Genomic DNA, 18,074 nt, shown 5'->3' with positions numbered 1-18,074 from the left:
CCCTATCTTGCCCTATACATAAACTTTATGGAAGGAAACAGCTTGGTCAAATCCACACTGCCCATAGAATGAACCTCATACAAGAACCTTTTTTTATATATATAGATAGAATGACCTAGCTTTGAATGCTCAATGCCCAAGTTCTTTACTAGTGGGAGACAAGCTCACAAGAGCATTCGGGCAATTCAGTCAACAGGACAAGTTAAATTTCTTCAAGAAAAACACAGCAGAGAAACTTGTTTGTATCACTTAACAAGGTTAAAAAACTTACTGTTGGTTATATGATGTGATATTACATTGTCTCATAGCACCCTCTGCCAATATTCGAGAGTAATTCTGTGCTGTACTCTAATTTTTCAGAGGAACTGAGAAACACAGAGAAAGTAAATGAATCCAAGTAGTACAACTTACTATTTGCCTTTATCTGACAGGGGTACAAAGCCAAATGTCATTGTTTTATTCTTTCGGAAAATACAAAGGTGTGCGGAAAAGTAATGCCTTCAAATTTTTTTTGTTAAACCTCTTACAGCTTTTTAAATAAAACAAACTTTATTAACATTCTACATCTTTATTCTTCAAGTCTACATATTTATTTCTCAATATAGTGAACCTGGTAATGAATACACTTCTCCTAAGACACCAATTTATTGATACCATCACTGTAGAATATATGACTTTGTTAATGCAACACAGCCTCCACTCTGCTTGCACCACTTCATCACTATCAAAGTGAAATCCTCGAAGCTGTTTTGGAAACAGATGGAAATTGGATGGGGCCACATCCGGATTGTATGGAGGATGAGCAATGACAGTGAATTCAAAGCACTGGATTGTTGCAGATGTCACAGCGTTCAGGTTTGATTTGACACTATCATGCTGAAAGAGAGGGCACTCCGTGTGTGGACAAACTCCTCAAATTCAAAACTCCATTACATCACACAGTTTCTCACACACCAACATAGTTACAATGCACACCACGATGTTTCACACTATGGTTCAGAGCCCTCTAGCAGCAGTGTGTTGCAAATACATAACTTTAAGAATAAAGATGAACAATGTTAATAAAATTTGTTTTATTTAAAAAGCTTACAGTTTTCACAGAAAAAGTTCAGAGAAATCACTTTTCAGCATAGCTTTGTATATTTCCAGCATGGTACAGCTTTTCTGCTGTTAAAGTAGGTGTCTTGTCACACCAATCTGCATGCTAATAACAGGCTAACACTCACAGACAAGGCTCACGTCTTTGGCTTCATAGTGCCGCCTGAAATTCAATGATAAGCTGAAAGACAACAGGAAAAGAATGTATCTATGAGCACCCATTAGATGACACTGTTACAAGTAACTGATGCCGATAAGTCAAAAAAGAGGGTTCTCAGATTCACAAAAGCTCTCCATAGCAACATCAGTTAGACAATAAAGTGAAAATCGAGGAAAAAAATTTGATACAGAACTTGAAGCAACTTTGATGTGTTTAAGTGCTGCATTTATTGATCTAATGAAGCTGAGAGAGACTAATGCAGTGAAAGAAGAGAACTCTCAGAAATGAAGTGGGGAGTTATTGAAGAAGTATCATACTAGAACATGGGAATGCAATATTTCACATCTCTACAGCAGAAGAATGAAACTTATTAGTACATCTGTGTTGCGCAAAATATTCAAAAAGCACTTTCAGCCATGAAGGGACCAGTTAAATCAAAATTTATTGGTAGTGGAAAGAATACAGAAATTTTAGACACTAGTATTCAAGTAGAGTTCTCTCCCATGCAGCTACGGAAAACAAATAAGGCTGATTTGAATCAGTAATTAAATAACTGAAAAATATCCACATAAATTTGACAAAATATCAAGTGATGACACAGTCTACTTTTGTGTGTGTGTGTTGTGTGTGTGTGTGTGTGTGTGTGTGTGTGTGGCAGTTACATGTCTACACAATAGGGGGTAAAAAAATTAGAAACAATCTTGGATTCAAGAAAAGCATTTGACTGTGTGTGCCCTATTACACTTTTACTAAAGTTGGTGCATTTCTGGAAATTTCAGTAATCGTTCATATTGCATCTAGAAAATAGGAACAGAAAGCTGTTATCCAGTGTCAATAAATAGGGAATGAATTTGAATCAGACTCTAGGGTTGCAAATTATTTCTGTTCTAGGATCACTGTGTTTCTAACACCAATTTTTTTTCTATTTGCAGGTGTCACATGTATTATCATGTTGATGTTAATTTTGTTATGTTTAGGCTGCTAAATGTCAAGATCATAAGAGCCCTCACCGTTTTCAATACAGTTAAAATATTTAAAACTGAAGGCAAGATGTAGAATCTCTACTTTGACCTGTTCTGTCTCATACATTTAACCTGATCAACAAAATATTTATACATGCTCTATAGTCATAACATGAAATTTGTTATTACAATATGATCAAAATAAAATACCACTGCTACAATAATCTGAAGGTACAGAAGCTGGCTCATCCCTAACAAACACTAAGGCTGAGGCAGGTACATTTTATAAACACAATACTATAATTTACCTGACAATGTACGTAACAGGTTACACAGGGATGATGTACCAAGTGGTCATCCACATAAACGAGACTCAAATTGTCATTAAGCTTTCAACATCCTGCAGAGATAGTGTGGCACCCAATGAAGTGGAGGAATGGATTGGGAAGAGGAGACACCACAGGGGAAGAGGGACAGTGCAAATAGGAACGTATGGGTCTAGATTAATGGAGTGAAGTGAGACGCACAACATGTATGAACAAACTTACAGAGGTCCCTCTAAAAGCTCGCACAGAGGCCAGTCCAGGTCCGACAGAACGCACAGTAAACTCAAAAGGTTGAAGCATGGTCAATGAAATTCATTTCTTGGAGAGCAAGACAGACTGTAGAACAGGAAGACATTAGTTGTTGCCGTTCTGGCAGGAGAGAATAATATCCACTGCTTTTCCATGAAATTATTACAATAACAGTATCCTGGTTAGGAGTGCAGGGGCCAAGAGGACAAGGCAACACCACAGGATCACTATCCGTCACCAGTGGAGGTGGAACAACATTGATGAAGAAATGTTCAGAGTCAGATGACATGAGGGCGATCTCACAGATCCAGAATCCTTCTCTCATGATTTCTTCTTTTTCTCTGTAACTACTTTAGAGAGTCGGGACTCGTGAGGGCTTATCCTCTTTGAGGTAGGAATTAAGATGAACAGAAAACCCTAGGATCCATAGTCTGTGCTTCCTTCAGCCAGTGGCTGGCAATGGGTTACTATTCTGTAGATTTCTGGAGAGAGGGTTTTGTAAAGGGAGCCCTGTCATTGGTAGATGCTGGAGGACGATGCCACTGCTCCAGCTGGGTGTGGGGAGGAGATTCCAGAAGATGGTGGCATAGAAACCACAAGAGAGGAGGGCCTATCTTGCCCATGGGCTAATTTGCTTGACCACCTATGACTCCACTGATAACCACTGTGCACAGCGACTGTACATTATTATAAGGAAAGACACGAACATATCAATGAGTCACAGTCCCATTGTTTTTTGTTATTCTTGCATATCTAGATTTAGCTATAAATAGCGGTCTTCGGTGTATTTGAGTGAGTTATAATCCTACAAACTCCCAGCAGTATATGCCATCATACAACTTTATTTGTGTACAGACAGAGTTTCGTTCTGCCTATCCACCAATACAGCTTGGAAAAAGTGTACGTTCAAAGATTGCTGCATGCTGTGAATGAGGGCAACCTGGATCGAAGGATAGAGTACTGCAAGTGGTTTGAAGACATGCTTCACAAGGATGAACGGTTTGCAGGGATGGTTATCTGGACTGAATAGGCACAATTCAAACTAAACAGTACTGTAAACCACCATACCTGTGTGACAAATCATCATTACAATTAAATAAGAGAAATCAGAGCTCGCACAGTAAAATTTAAGTGCTCATTTTTCTCAAGCACCGTTCGAGTGTGGAACAGTAGAGAGAAAGCTTGAAAGTGGTTCAATGAATCCTATGCCAGGCTCTTTATTCTGAACAGCAGAGTAATCACGTGGACATAGACATACCAGGTGCCTGAAAATCCTCACGTTCATGTGGGCAAATGTTTTAATCTTCTTTGAAAGTACTGTAACTGGTGAGTTGTATCTTCATATGCTGAAAACATTGATTTTTTCTGGCATCCAAGAGGTGTTTGGAAATGAAAGATTTTATCTACAACAAGATAGCGCTCCGCCTCACTACCCCAGAAGTCAGAGCTTATGTGGATGAAAATCTACCTGAATGATGGAGAGGTTGAAGAGGAGCTGTTGAGTACCCATTACAGTCTCCAGACTTCTACCTATGGGGGACCTCGAAAAACAGAAGCCAGCTACTCTGAAACAGCTATGACAAACCATTGAGGCACCCTTTGCAGCTATCACACTGGCACACTGACACCCATAGTTCAGTCAACAGTTTAGTGGCATCAATGTTGCTTGGCTGCTAATGGGGGTCACTTTGAATGCGTAAAATATATGTCTCCCCCCCCCCCCCCCCCCACACACACACACACACACGTAAGGTATGTCATTTTGTTCCATTACTATTGACTATCAGAGTGGCTACATTTTTCTGGACCCCTCTGTACACATGGCTGTAAACTTGAGTCACCTGGAATATTTAGTACAAGGTGTACACTTCAACATACAATGTACTTTTTATGTATATAGTGACCTGAATAGAAGACTCAACTGCATTACTTCACTTATATTAGTAATTGTATATACTGAAGACATTTCTTATTTGCATGTCACTCTTTGCTTGTGATACTTCTGTATTATTGTCAAAGTTAATTATTGTCATTGCTCATTTCATAATAAAACTCATTAATACGATTTGTTTGAATGTTGTCTAGTGATCCGAGAAGGCAGGCTTCCCAGACCCCACATATTTGGCATCAAGGCAGGATTCAACATATTGTTGATAAACTTGTTGAATGTTTTTCCACATTCTCACCATGTAGTTCAATGCATGTGGCGAGCTGCGGCAGAAGCTTCTTTAGGCCCTCCTCAAAGAACTCACTCGCCAGTTCCTTCTCACACTTCATAATCTCTTTCTGCACCAGCTTGTAGGTTCAAAATTTAATTCCACTCATGTGCTTTGTGGGAGGTGAATATATGATAAGCCGAAGCACTCAGTCAGAAGAATACAGTGGATCGTTCAAAACAACCCAACCAAACGAGTCCAAGAGCACTTTGGTGCTTAAGGATGTGTGAGGTCGGGCGTTGTCATGCATCAAGGAAACTCATCTTGTTAGCATTCTTTTCTTTTTGTTTTGAATGCTCCTTCTGCGATTTTTAGGATCTCACAATACCGTTGTGCATTAGTGGCCTCTCTCATGGCAGAAATTCTACCAAAATGTGTTAAAACAATGAGTCCACAATATTTTTCCCTAAAATTGTGGTACTGACTTTTTTGGCATATAGGAAATCGGTGCCAAGTCTTTTGTCTCACGTGTGTAATGAGCCACCCATGTTTCATCTCAAGCCACGATAAAGCTCAGAAAATCCTCACCTTTCAATTCAAGTTGCTCAAGAAGCTTGTGACTGCTAGTGATCTGATTTTACTTGTGTTGCTCTGTCAGCTATTTTGGGACCAATTTTGCACACAGTTTCCTGTATCCCAGCATTTCTCTGAGTATCTCGTATAAGAGAGGCCTCGGCAGTGACAGAAACATTGCAGAAATTTCATCCACTGTCAATCCAGTCTTCACAAACAGTTTCCTCGATTTTTTACACCATCTCATCAGTTAAAATAGAATGTCTACCACTTCTCTGTTTGTCATAAACATTTGTTCTACCTCCACTAAATTCCCTACACCACATAAACACAGTTGTTCTGTTCATAATACCTCTGCTGTAAACCATTTCGATTCGAGAAACAACTTTGGTAGGTATTATTCCTTCCACAAGTAGGAAGCGGATAACAGTGCATGGATTGCACTTGGTGGGATTGCTTACCAACATCTTCCAGGTAACTGGACACTACAACACGAGTCTAAGTACTAGCGTGTTCCTGCAATGCACACTCTGGGCAAGGGATCTCCCTCTACCACTCAGTGTTGGCAAACCTCAAAAAACAAAAGATCATAGCCCATTATGATCACAGTGTACTTACTTCCTGGACATGCCTCATACTTATGATGTATCATGCAACGTCACGTATGGATGCTGTATTTGAAATGTAGTAGGCAGGACGAATGTGCTTTGCATCAAGTGTGTTGTTCATGGTGGCACATACTATTGTTGATATCAATGCCAGGGAAACTTTTGGTTGTGTTACTGGTAACAGACTGTTTTGTGGGGTAATTTCTTATGGATTTGATTTTATAATAGCTATGCGTCGAACGAGGTGATGGAAGATAAACGAACTGTGATTTGTTTTCTGCACAAATATGGTGGTTTGACAGGTAACATTAACCCTTACGTTCTTGTGTGACAAAAAGTAACATAAGCACTTGCACCAGGTCAGTATGGCCTGGGCACAAGTTAAGCTGAGCACTTATGTCTAGTCTTAGACCAGAAGAAACGTTAGGGTTTACAGAAAATCTTTGAACATGAATGAATAAGAACAGTATGTACTTATCATATTTTAATGACACTATATTAAAAACAAAGATTCCATTACTTACCAAACGGGAAAACGCTGGTAGATAGACACAATAAAAAAAACACACAAACACACATACAAAATTTCAAGCTTTCGCAACCAACGGTTGCTTCGTCAGGAAAGTGGGAAGGAGAGGGAAAGACGAAAGGATGTGGGTTTTAAGGGAGAGGGTAAGGAGTCATTCCAATCCCGAGAGCGGAAAGACTTACCTTAGGGGGAAAAAAGGACAGGTATACACTCGCACACAGACATATCCATCCACACATATACCAACCTGCTTGTGTCAATATTTCTGCAGGGGACTTCCAATGACTTGTTGAATGAATGCCATGTTGAGTGTCTGCACTGAGGAGGCCTATATTCAAAAGTTGGTAATGATCATGGTTGAGATACTCAGATATTTCAAACATTTTTAATTCTTCAGGCATACGATGAAAAGTTTTGTTGGAAGTACCAAACTATTCTGAAACTGAATGCTGCTGTCTCCACTATACAAATATATCACCTGTCACTGACATTGAAATGGGAAAGCTGATTAACTTTCCACATTTTCTCATATTATGTCCACTGGTATCATATTTTGAGGCAACACTAAGTACTACAAAGAATATTCTTGGCACACAAAACAACAATCAGAATTATCTGAAATATCTGTTCCTCAACTTCATGCAACGTATTGTTCTGAACCATAATCTTGAAATCTCTGCACATGGCCTATGCTTTGTCAAGGAATTAGTGATTAACAATATCGACACACTCATTCAACTGGAACTGCAGTAGGTCTACTGTTGCACCAAACATTAAGCAAAGAAACACTTTCCAGTTGAACTCATACAGAAGGTGTGCACTAGTCTGCATGTTCCATTGTCAACAACCCTTTACCAACATAGAAAAATCTGAGAGGCAAATCCCATTTGTTCCAAATCCAAACTGAAAAACTTGGGGGCATACATTTATCCTACACAGGAGTTATTCACATTCATTCAACTACTTTTGTTGTATTTTGTTATTTATCTGGATACACTATCAAAAATCTGTTTTTTCCTGGCTCATCTGCAGTCTGCGGTTTATGGGATATGCATGTTTGACTCAGCCATTCACCAAGCAGCTTTAATTGAGATGGTCGACAGAATCTTAGAAATAAATACTCTATAAGACACATATCCAGTACCACATAGCTGCTGGTTATATGACAAATGAGAGAAAACCCTACCCTACTCAGTAACTCCAAAGCTCAGTAGCACTACATCATGAAAAAAATTGCCTTTGTAATCTTATACAGAGTAAGTAAGTGGTATTGCTCAATTAAACCTTGAATACATTCATGATATCCACATCACAAAAATGAAACAACTGCAGCACTGGAGGTAAACATATAACAATTGTACTGTGCATTCTTCTACATATAACGAGATTATCAAAAACATTAAGACACACCATACTTTGTTATTGGTACTGCTAACATGCTAACCTTAGGCACAGGGAAAACCACAATAATAGCAATGAGCACACTAGATTTTTACTCAAATCTTATGCAACATTTTCGTTTAGGAATGTACCTTGCTGTATTATTTACAGATTCAAAGTACCTGCGAGAATTCTTGTAGATATTTGAGTAGACCTGCGTCACCTGCTAACGACCAGCATGTACTATTCCGTCGTAAATCGTCAGGCGTCCAAGGTTTCTCCCATGGCTTTGGATGTTCATTTTGGTCCTGAAACGGTATAAAAACTGTAACACATAGTTATAAACGAATAGTTTATTTTGTATTTAACCATCATATTATGATACGGAAACTCAAATAAATTACATGTAGTTTTACATCCATTCCCCCGGAAACGCACTCATTTGCGCTATCTGAAACACACACAATCACACTAGCGATTTCTTTTTTTCGCGAATGGAATTAACAACAAATGGATGTTTTATAAGCACCTCACTGTGCACACTCGGCAGAATGGACTCGAAGAGCTCAGGCAACTACCTAAGGTGGCATACATGCATGGACACTTTACGTAAGTATCAGCTGTCCTTTACAAAAACATATATACATTCTGAGAGTACGCACACTGGCGCTGTTTCTTTTGATTTTTTGTGATGACAAACCATACAGTTTATCATTGCGAGGTGATTCTTGGATGAAGGAATATATACATAACATCAAATACAAAGTTTGTCCCAACAGTAAGTCGTCTTTTCTGACGAATAAAATTTTTTGTAATGGTTTACCCCCTTCCTAAAACTTTCTCTAGTTTTTTTCGCATTTTTCCTAAAATCCACAACACCGTGTATGCTTTAACAACTGTAATTTATTATGTATGTAGTTAACAATCACCCGACACAGCACATTGTACAGACATTGTTTTGCATGACTACTCTTACCATATTTAATTTACCAACAATGTATCAAATGGTATGTTTTTCAGTCCTGTACTATGACCCAAACAGTTTTTGCTTCTGACAGCAATGTCAATCAAATAAACACACGCGTGACGACTAGTCAGTGTTGCCAAACATGCTTGCGTTGCCATAACACCAAAACAGTTTGGTACACCTGATGCCTAACTTCCATCGGCGTTAAAAACTTGACATGCACGTTTTCACCATAATTCGTGGTAACGAATTCGGAAATGTAAACACCGTAAAGACATCAGAAAAGAAGGCGTTTACATGCAATCGGTGTCATCAAAGTTAACGTACAAGCATAATTATAGAACTAATTTATGTTCATACATTAGACTTTACAGGCTATATTAATATATTCTCAATGATTAACTAACCAGTATTATGCTGGGTTTACACTAGCAAGTTGCTTGCAGAAGTTATTGCTGCAAGTTACCGCGAGCCGCTTGCAGCTGTGTTTACACAGCAGCGCAAGAATTAAGCAAGATTCTTCCGCAAGTACTCTGGGAAGAGACTTGCGTCAGCAACTTGCTGATAGTGTTTACATATGCTTTCAGTACCACTACGAGTGTCAGCCGAAGTATAAAACGACAAGCAGGCGGGTGATATATGCTGCAGCTCTTATAATTGTAATGAAAAACGCGAAAAAGAAAAGTATTTGGGTTAGAGAGTGGATAATAAGAAGATCGCATAATGGTGCCTATAATGATCTTTTGCAAGGACTTAGTATCGAGAGCATGGATACTTTTGAAAACTTTTGCAGAATGTCCTCCAATGGTCTGGAGTATTTGTTGACGTTACTAGCGCCCGTCATATCAAAACGAGACACAAACTTCCGTACTGCTATTTCAGCAAAGGAACGTTTGCTAGTCACTCTACTATTTATAGATACAGGTGAGCTACGAATAAAATAGGCATTTCATTTATTTATGTGACACATACAACCAAAAAAAGTTTGAATTTTGAAATCTTTTCTTTGTAGGAGACTCAAACAAGTCCCTAATGTACTTGTTTCATATTCACGTCAGCACGATATTTAGAGCCACTTTTGACGTCTTGAAAAGGGAAAATTTATTGAAGGTATGTGAAAACACAACAATGAAATTACATTTTTATTGAAATAAACCGCATTTGCAGAATGATATGCTTATAAAAATGTTTTTTTTTCTTATGCTCATAAAATGGAAAGTGACAAGCTAATTAAATAGAACATGTAATAATTACATATCGTCTTTTTCTAGACTCCTAAAACAACAAGCGAGTGGATACAGGTGGCAAAGGGGTTGTGTCTTCATGTTAAGCCCGGTCCACACACAACGATCTGTCTGCGCAGACATCGGCACAGATGTCTGTACATGCAAAAGATCGCTGCAAATGTGGTGTGTTCACACGACACAAACCCCAATCTACTACTCGCCCGCCATCTGTCGGTGTAGAAAAGAAATATCAGTGGCAAGCGACTACGATCTCCGTAAACGTCAAAAATTTAATTCAGTTATTTTGAAATTTAGAAATGGAGGAAGTTTTGTTGTGGTCTGTGTCCGCAACTTGTGTTGCAAAAAACATTCAGACCAACCGCAGGAAACAGAGAAAGCGGTAAAAATGGTGTAGACAGTGGCTACTAAAGCGAAAGCAGTTTTCTCACGTAAATTTACTGCGAGAGTTGCAGGGCGAACCTAACGACTGTCGAAATTATTTGCGGATGGATGTCGAAACTTATAATTATCTCTTAAAGCTTATAACCCCTCATATTATGAGAAACAATACTTCATGAGAATGGCAATTTCTCCTCATGAACGGCTGGCAGTAACGTTAAGATTTCTAGCAACAGGAAGGAGCTACAAGGATTTGGAATTTTCAACTGCAATATCGAAACAAGCGTTTAGTGAAATAATACCCAACACATGTGAAGCTATTTACGCTGTCCCGTAGGATGAGTTCATGAAGGCAAGTAAATTAAGTCTGCCAAGTTACAGATAATATTTTTGATGTAGTAGACGTGTTTGGAACACAGTAGGCCTATATTATTAGAGATTATATACCTACATGACCAATGAGCTATGGTTTACTTTGTTTCTGAGTAGGCATTTTCAGTTCGCTACTGTGTAGAAGCAACCTGTTACAAACTTTTGTTACAGGATGCAAAACTCCACTCTGAATTCTAGACAGAGTTCGCAACGATATTTTTTTTATTTTTTATTACTGTTTCTCTGTTTGCCGAGGCGTCAACTGCCGGCAATTTTTCAATTACAGCATTGTATGCTGCTGTCTTTTTGTCTCCGTCACTATATTCTTTACTTTTCATCTTCCACAAACATGGGTGGTTTATATATATTTCAATGAATTCATTTACAAACTCTCGAGAACACTGGCGAGTATCAGCCATTTTAATGCCCTGTGCGCAAAAATACAAACACTAGACTGAGCAAACAGCTGTTTCGCGTCAGATTTGCGGCGATCTGCTGTCCATACGCTCCAACTTGTCTGCGCAGATGTGGTTTGAACCCACAGATTTGAGAGGTTTCGCTCAAACCTCCAACTCCAACTTCCAGGTTTGCACACACCTCAGGTTGGTGCAAAACTCCTGTCCACACCGCAACGATCTGTCTGCGCAGATGTGATGTGCGCAGACATTTGCGCAGACATATCGTTGCGTGTGGACGGGCCTTTACGCAATTTCTCTGTGCTTCTTTCACAGATGTGTCGATTATCGACGAGATTTCATTTAATGCGCTCATCTTTTTCACTCTATTCTTGAAGTTCCGTTTATGCACGTTCCGTATTTCGGGGTAGCTCTACACGGCTTTAATAAAATGTTCTGTACCTTGCTTCATCCATTCCCATTTCTCCTCCATTTCTGAAATTTGTTTGCATATAATACGTAAGATGTTTGCATAAAATTAAGTCACCACATTAAGTAAAATGTTAAATATGAGTGTTATGCAGACGACATACTTACTATAACTTGCGCTTCCTACTTGCAGGCAATAGAAATACATCCTAAAAGCTGCAAGTTACTTGCAGATACTTCTTGCGTGGTGTTAACACTGGTAGCGGAAAACGTGCAGCAACTCACTTCCGCAATAAATTGCTACGGTCGCAAGTCGACTTGGCGATATGTTTACACTCGCAAATCGTGCGGCAAGTTCCTCCGCGCAAGTAAGTTGCTGCTATAACTTGCTAGTGTAAACCGAGCATAATGCAATTACAGTAACATTTTATGTTTCCTTACTAGACTTTAAACATTAAATTACAATACATATTCAATTTTGTAATATTGTATATTGTACAATACTGCATTTAAATATTTGTAGTACTTATTATCATAAAAGTAGATCTTCCATTCTACTGCCTTCATTTTTTTATTCTTTACTTTTAATTCAGTTTTAATTTTCAGTTTATTAATACATACAGCATTAGCACTTTGTGACAATTTATTTAAAAATATAAGGTCGAGAGGTTTATAGGGGTGGTGGATCTTTACCAGTTTGGTCAGGTGTATGCCATTACATTGTATTAATACTTGTTCCATAGATCATGAATATGACATTTCATAAGGATGTGAAACCTGTCAGTTTAACATAAGCATTCATTAAATTGTATATATATAAAATCACTTACCATTTCATATCTGAAAATTCATCTATTGAGTAGGAGTTGTCATTCAGAAATTCTTTTAGTTTGTTTTTAAAAGTTGGTTGGCTATCTGTTAGACTTTTAATGCTATTTGGCAAATGACGATAGATTTCTGTGGCAGTATAATTCGCCATTTCTTCTAGTGTTGTAACTATGCATTTCGCTATTATTTTTTAATTGGGCTGGGTTATTAATAACAAATTTCATAAGTTTATGGGCGATGTTCAGCTATTCAGAGTATTTAATATTTGATCACTGATAGCATATGTAGAATTTTCTATTGAGTAGCCTTTCTGAGAACCAATTTGACATTTTGTTGGTACTTCATTTTTACAAAAATGTGAAGCTACTCTTGAATACATCACTTTTTCAAGAGTTTTGGATAAAGCTGTCAGAAGTGACAATGGTCTGTAGTTATTAGCATCAGACCTAGCCCGTTTTTTATTTGATAGTTGAACTGCAGTACATTTCAGTCTATATGGAATAATGCCCTGTTTCAGTAACCTACTACATATGTGGCTGAGAATCCTACTTATCTGTTGGGAACAAGCTTTAGTGCTATGTTGGAGATGCCATCAATTCCATGCAAGCTTTTACTTTTGAGTGAATTTATTATTTTCCTAATTTCAGTAAGAGAGGTGGGTTGAATTTCAGTTTTGTCAAATTGTATAGCTATTGCATCTACCATATAAAGCCTTGCAGTTTCTAATCAATAGCTCGATTCTATTTTCTCTACAACACTTAAAAATGATTATTAAAAATATTTTCTACTTCTGAATTTTTCGTTAACTAGCTTTTCATTGGGTTTGATAGAAATACAGTCTTCCTGTGCTCTTCGTAGGCCTGTTTCCCTTGTAACAATATTCCGAATTGTTTTCTACATCTACATCTACATGACTACTCTGCAATTCACATTTAAGTGCTTGGCAGAGGGTTCATCGAACCACAATCACACTATCTCTCTACCATTCCACTCCCGAACAGCGCGCGGGATAAACGAACACCTAAACCTTTCTGTTCGAGCTCTGATTTCTCTTATTTTATTTCGATGATCATTCCTACCTATGTAGGTTGAGCTCAACAAAATATTTTCGCATTCGGAAGAGAAAGTTGGTGACTGAAATTTCGTAAATAGATCTCGCTGCGACGAAAAACGTCTTTGCTTTAATGACTTCCATCCCAACTCGCATATCATATCTGCCACACTCTCTCCCCTATTACGTGATAATACAAAACGAGCTGCCCTTTTTTGCACCCTTTCGATGTCCTCCATCAATCCCACCTGGTAAGGATCCCACACCACGCAGCAATATTCTAACAGAGGACGAACGAGTGTAGTGTAAGCTGTCTCTTTAGTGTACTTGTTTCATCTTCTAAGTGTCCTGCCAATGAAACGCAACCTTTGGCTCGCCTTCCCCACAATATTATCTATGTCGTCTTTCCAACTGAAGTTGTTCATGATTTTAACACCCAGGCACTTAGTTGAATTGACAGCCTTGAGAATTGTACTATTTATCGAGTAATCGAATTCCAACGGATTTCTTTTGGAAATCATGTGGATCACCTCACACTTTTCGTTATTTAGCGTCAACTGCCACCTGCCCCACCATATAGCAATCTTTTCTAAATCGCTTTGCAACTGATACTGGTCTTCGGATGACCTTACTAGACAGTAAATTACAGCATCATCTGCGAACAACCTAAGAGAACTGCTCAGATTGTCACCCAGGTCATTTATATAGATCAGGAACAGCAGAGGTCCCAGGACGCTTCCTGGGGAACACCTGATATCACTTCAGTTTTACTCGATGATTTGCCGTCTATTACTACGAACTGCGACCTTCCTGACAAGAAATCACGAATCCAGTAGCACAACTGAGATGATACCCCATAGGTCCGCAGCTTGATTAGAAGTCGCTTGTGAGGAACGGTGTCAAAAGCTTTCCAGAAATCTAGAAATACGGAATCAACTTGAGATCCCCTGTCGATAGCGACCATTACTTCGTGCGAATAAAGAGCTAGCTGAGTTGCACAAGAACGATGTTTTCTGAAACCATGCTGATTACGTATCAATAGATCGTTCCCTTCGAGGTGATCCATAATGTTTGAATACAGTATATGCTCCAAAACCCTACTGCAAACCGACGTCAATGATATAGGTCTGTAGTTCGATGGATTACTCCTATTACCCTTCTTAAACACTGGTGCGACCTGCGCAATTTTCCAATCTGTAGCTACAGATCTATTGGTGAGCGAGCGGTTGTATATGATTGCTAAGTAGGGAGCTATTGTATCAGCGTAATCTGAAAGGAACCTAATCGGTATACAATCTGGACCTGAAGACTTGCCCGTATCAAGCGATTTGAGTTGCTTCACAACCCCTAAGCTATCTACTTCTAAGAAACTCATGCTAGCAGCTGTTTGTGTTTCAAATTCTGGAATATTCCATTCGTCTTCCCTGGTGAATGAATTTCGGAAAACTGCGTTCAGTAACTCCGCTTTAGCGGCACAGTCATCGGTAACAGTACCATCGGCACTGCACAGCGAAGGTATTGACTGCGTCTTGCCGCTAGTGTACTTTACATACGACCGGAATTTCTTCGGATTTTCTACCAAATTTCGAGAAATGGTTATTATCAGTGGTGTTAATCTTAGATATAATACACATACTTCTGGACTTTTTAATAGCTTTTCTTAATATAGTGCAGTAGTTTCTCTAATGTTTGACTGTTTCTGGAGCATTGCTTCCTCTAGCTGTAAGGTACATTTCCCTTTTTTGTTTACAAGATATTTTTATCCCTTTATTGAGCCATGGTGTTTTAGATGGTTTCTTACAACTATGTTTCACTGTTTTCTTAGAGATATCATGAAACAGGTTAAATTTTAAATCAGCATCAATTTCCTATTGAAAGGTTTCCCTAAAATTTGCAATTGTTAAATCATTAATTGAATGCATTATTTTGGGGGACTGTTTTGCATTACCGTATGGAGCTATGCCATATACTGTAATAAGCTGTGCATCATGACTAGATGGACCATTCTTAAAAGAAAAAAATTTTATTTGATTATATTTACCTTGATGTATGAAAACATTGTCTACCAGTGTGCTGCTTTCCTGTACAGCACAAGTAGGATAATGAATAGCTGACATAGAATTGAAAGAACCAAGTAATACTTCAAGGTCAAGCTTTCCATCAGGCTCTTTCAGAAAATCTACATTGAAATCCCCACAAACGATAATTTGCTTCCCACTGTCTCACAGATGACACAAGAAAGAAACTAAGTTTTCATAAATGGCCAAAAATTTCTCAATGGAGATATATACACAGCTACAATTATAGAAGTATCATTATTTAGTTTAAGCTCACATGCATGTTTCTGTATGTTGCCCTACACAAATTTTTTTAGTTTTAAAATTTTTCACATTATGATAAATTTTAACATTATGGCAACTCCTACTCTGTCTGTAGTGTCTCTACTTTCATGTTCTGAAAGTTTATATCCACCTACATTTTAACCTTTTCCATAGCTGTGACTACATTATGTTCAGACAGGCGCGTACATACATTCCACTCCCAGTTTCTAAATCTTCTAAACAAACAAGCTCATCTACTTTTTAGTCCCCTGATATACTTATGCAATATAGTAACATTACTTTTCGCTGTGCTTTTATGAGAATCTTATGAGATATTAAAATTATTTTTCACTGGTTTTTTATGACCCTCCTGAAAGAGCTGTTCAGTTGGGGCCGATCATACTGCATGAAAGAAGAAACCAAGCCAATATTTGTATTGTTCGTTGGAGATGCTATTTTTACCAGGTCACAATCAATATTATAGCTCTGATCCATATCAATACTGTTTCCTGCTCCACCCACTATAACAACATGACTCTGCTTTGCACAATAATCCTACATCCTCTATCGTTCAGCACTGGGCCTGAAAAAACTTGTGACATGGTACATTTCACCTAATTTTTTCTGCAAGATCTCTTTCGTAGTTACTACCTAACAACAGAACTGTCCTCCTACTTTTGTATGTTGAGAGTTAACTACACTTACGTTTACCTGAGCATCTTCCTTAGTTAACTGAAGTAGCAAGGTAAATCTGTTCCTTGCTACCACATCTCTTCTTTCTTCATCCTTCTCTCCTCTTAATCTCATCAATTCCCCTAGCACTATCCATTTCTGCATTAAGAGCGTTAATCTTCCTGTCCTGTTCAGCTATTATCCTATCCCTTTAACATACTCTGCAATACCATGGAAGAGACTCATTTACCTCCCCAATTCCCATGGCACTACATTCACCTGCCCCACCCAGTGTAACCATCTGTCATAACAGCTGCAGAGAACACCAGAACTAACTTCTCTATGGCAGCTCAAACACTTCTCGCTTGTGGTTGTTTACAATATTTTTACAAAATTAGCTAGACAATAACAGTAGTATTCGATTAAGTACAGATCATAAGAGTCACTAAAGTTATGTGTAACACTAATATATGTGTATACAATTACTAAAGTAACTTAATATCCTTAAAATAACGTTAAAACTCAAAACTTATATACCCACAAAATTAGGCCTAGGATTGTGTATGCACTACTTGGACTTCACGGGTTTTGAACAGAAAAAAAGATAGAACCTTTAATTCCCTGAGTAGATGTGGCACAACTAAATATATGTGTAACGAAAACAACCTAAATTCTTCATTTTATATTTACGCAAACGTCTTAAATTGGTATGTAAACCTACATCTGAAGCACACAAAACAAGCCCTTAAGTTACTTTTCTGTTTTTTTTTTTTTTTTTCGAGAAATACTTTGAAACGAGGGAACCTTCAATAGATAATGTGAAATAGGCTATAATTAACTTCCTTATGGTGTAATATTAATTTAATTTACAGTTAATGTAGAATTAATTGCTTATCTTCATGAACTCAACATTCAGACGTGTATGGTCCGTGCCAGAGGTTCACAACAACAATTCATATCAATTGTGTGTGGATGTCTTGCGCCATGTTTACGTACTACCACCTGAAGATTAAATTGATATTTTTCTTCGAATAGACCAAGCAACTGTATCAATAAATATTATGGATTAAACCCCCATATAGCATTTTTCTGTACATATGTGAAGGCTAATATCAAAAATTACTAAAGATACCTTGATATAATTTTCACTATTAGGTAGACTGATTAACAAGGAAATTTTAAGTATATTATTCATTACCATTATGCCAGACAAGTCATCCACCCATAGATATAGTGCCTCATGTCCATACCTGGGATGGGTGACTAATGTGTAGAAATGTAAACTTCGTACTGCCATAATATTAAGTTCCTTACAGTAATTCATGTAAGTTTCTTTAGGTGCAAGATCTGTAGTAAATGTAACAGATTTTTTT

At 38.0% G+C, this 18,074-nt stretch overlaps 1 protein-coding gene across 1 annotated transcript in view; it reads right to left on the bottom strand.

Annotated features, from left to right (window-relative positions):
- The window catches only part of LOC124711908 (WASH complex subunit 2), a 216,181-nt gene extending 207,036 nt beyond the window's left edge, over positions 1 to 9,145 (bottom strand). The window contains exons 1-2 of the mRNA XM_047242161.1: positions 9,018 to 9,145; positions 8,224 to 8,349 (exon numbers count right to left, since the gene is read on the bottom strand). Of these exons, the coding sequence (XP_047098117.1) occupies positions 8,224 to 8,349; positions 9,018 to 9,020 (129 nt within the window). The 5' untranslated portion in view covers positions 9,021 to 9,145. The remainder of the gene's footprint in view (positions 1 to 8,223; positions 8,350 to 9,017) is intronic.
- Positions 9,146 to 18,074: the final 8,929 nt, after the last annotated feature.

Source organism: Schistocerca piceifrons, chromosome 8 (genome assembly GCF_021461385.2).
Source record: "Schistocerca piceifrons isolate TAMUIC-IGC-003096 chromosome 8, iqSchPice1.1, whole genome shotgun sequence".
NCBI classification, from domain to species: domain Eukaryota; kingdom Metazoa; phylum Arthropoda; class Insecta; order Orthoptera; family Acrididae; genus Schistocerca; species Schistocerca piceifrons.
Note: the sequence above shows the minus strand (reverse complement) of the source record. Positions and strands in the feature narration are given on the sequence as shown.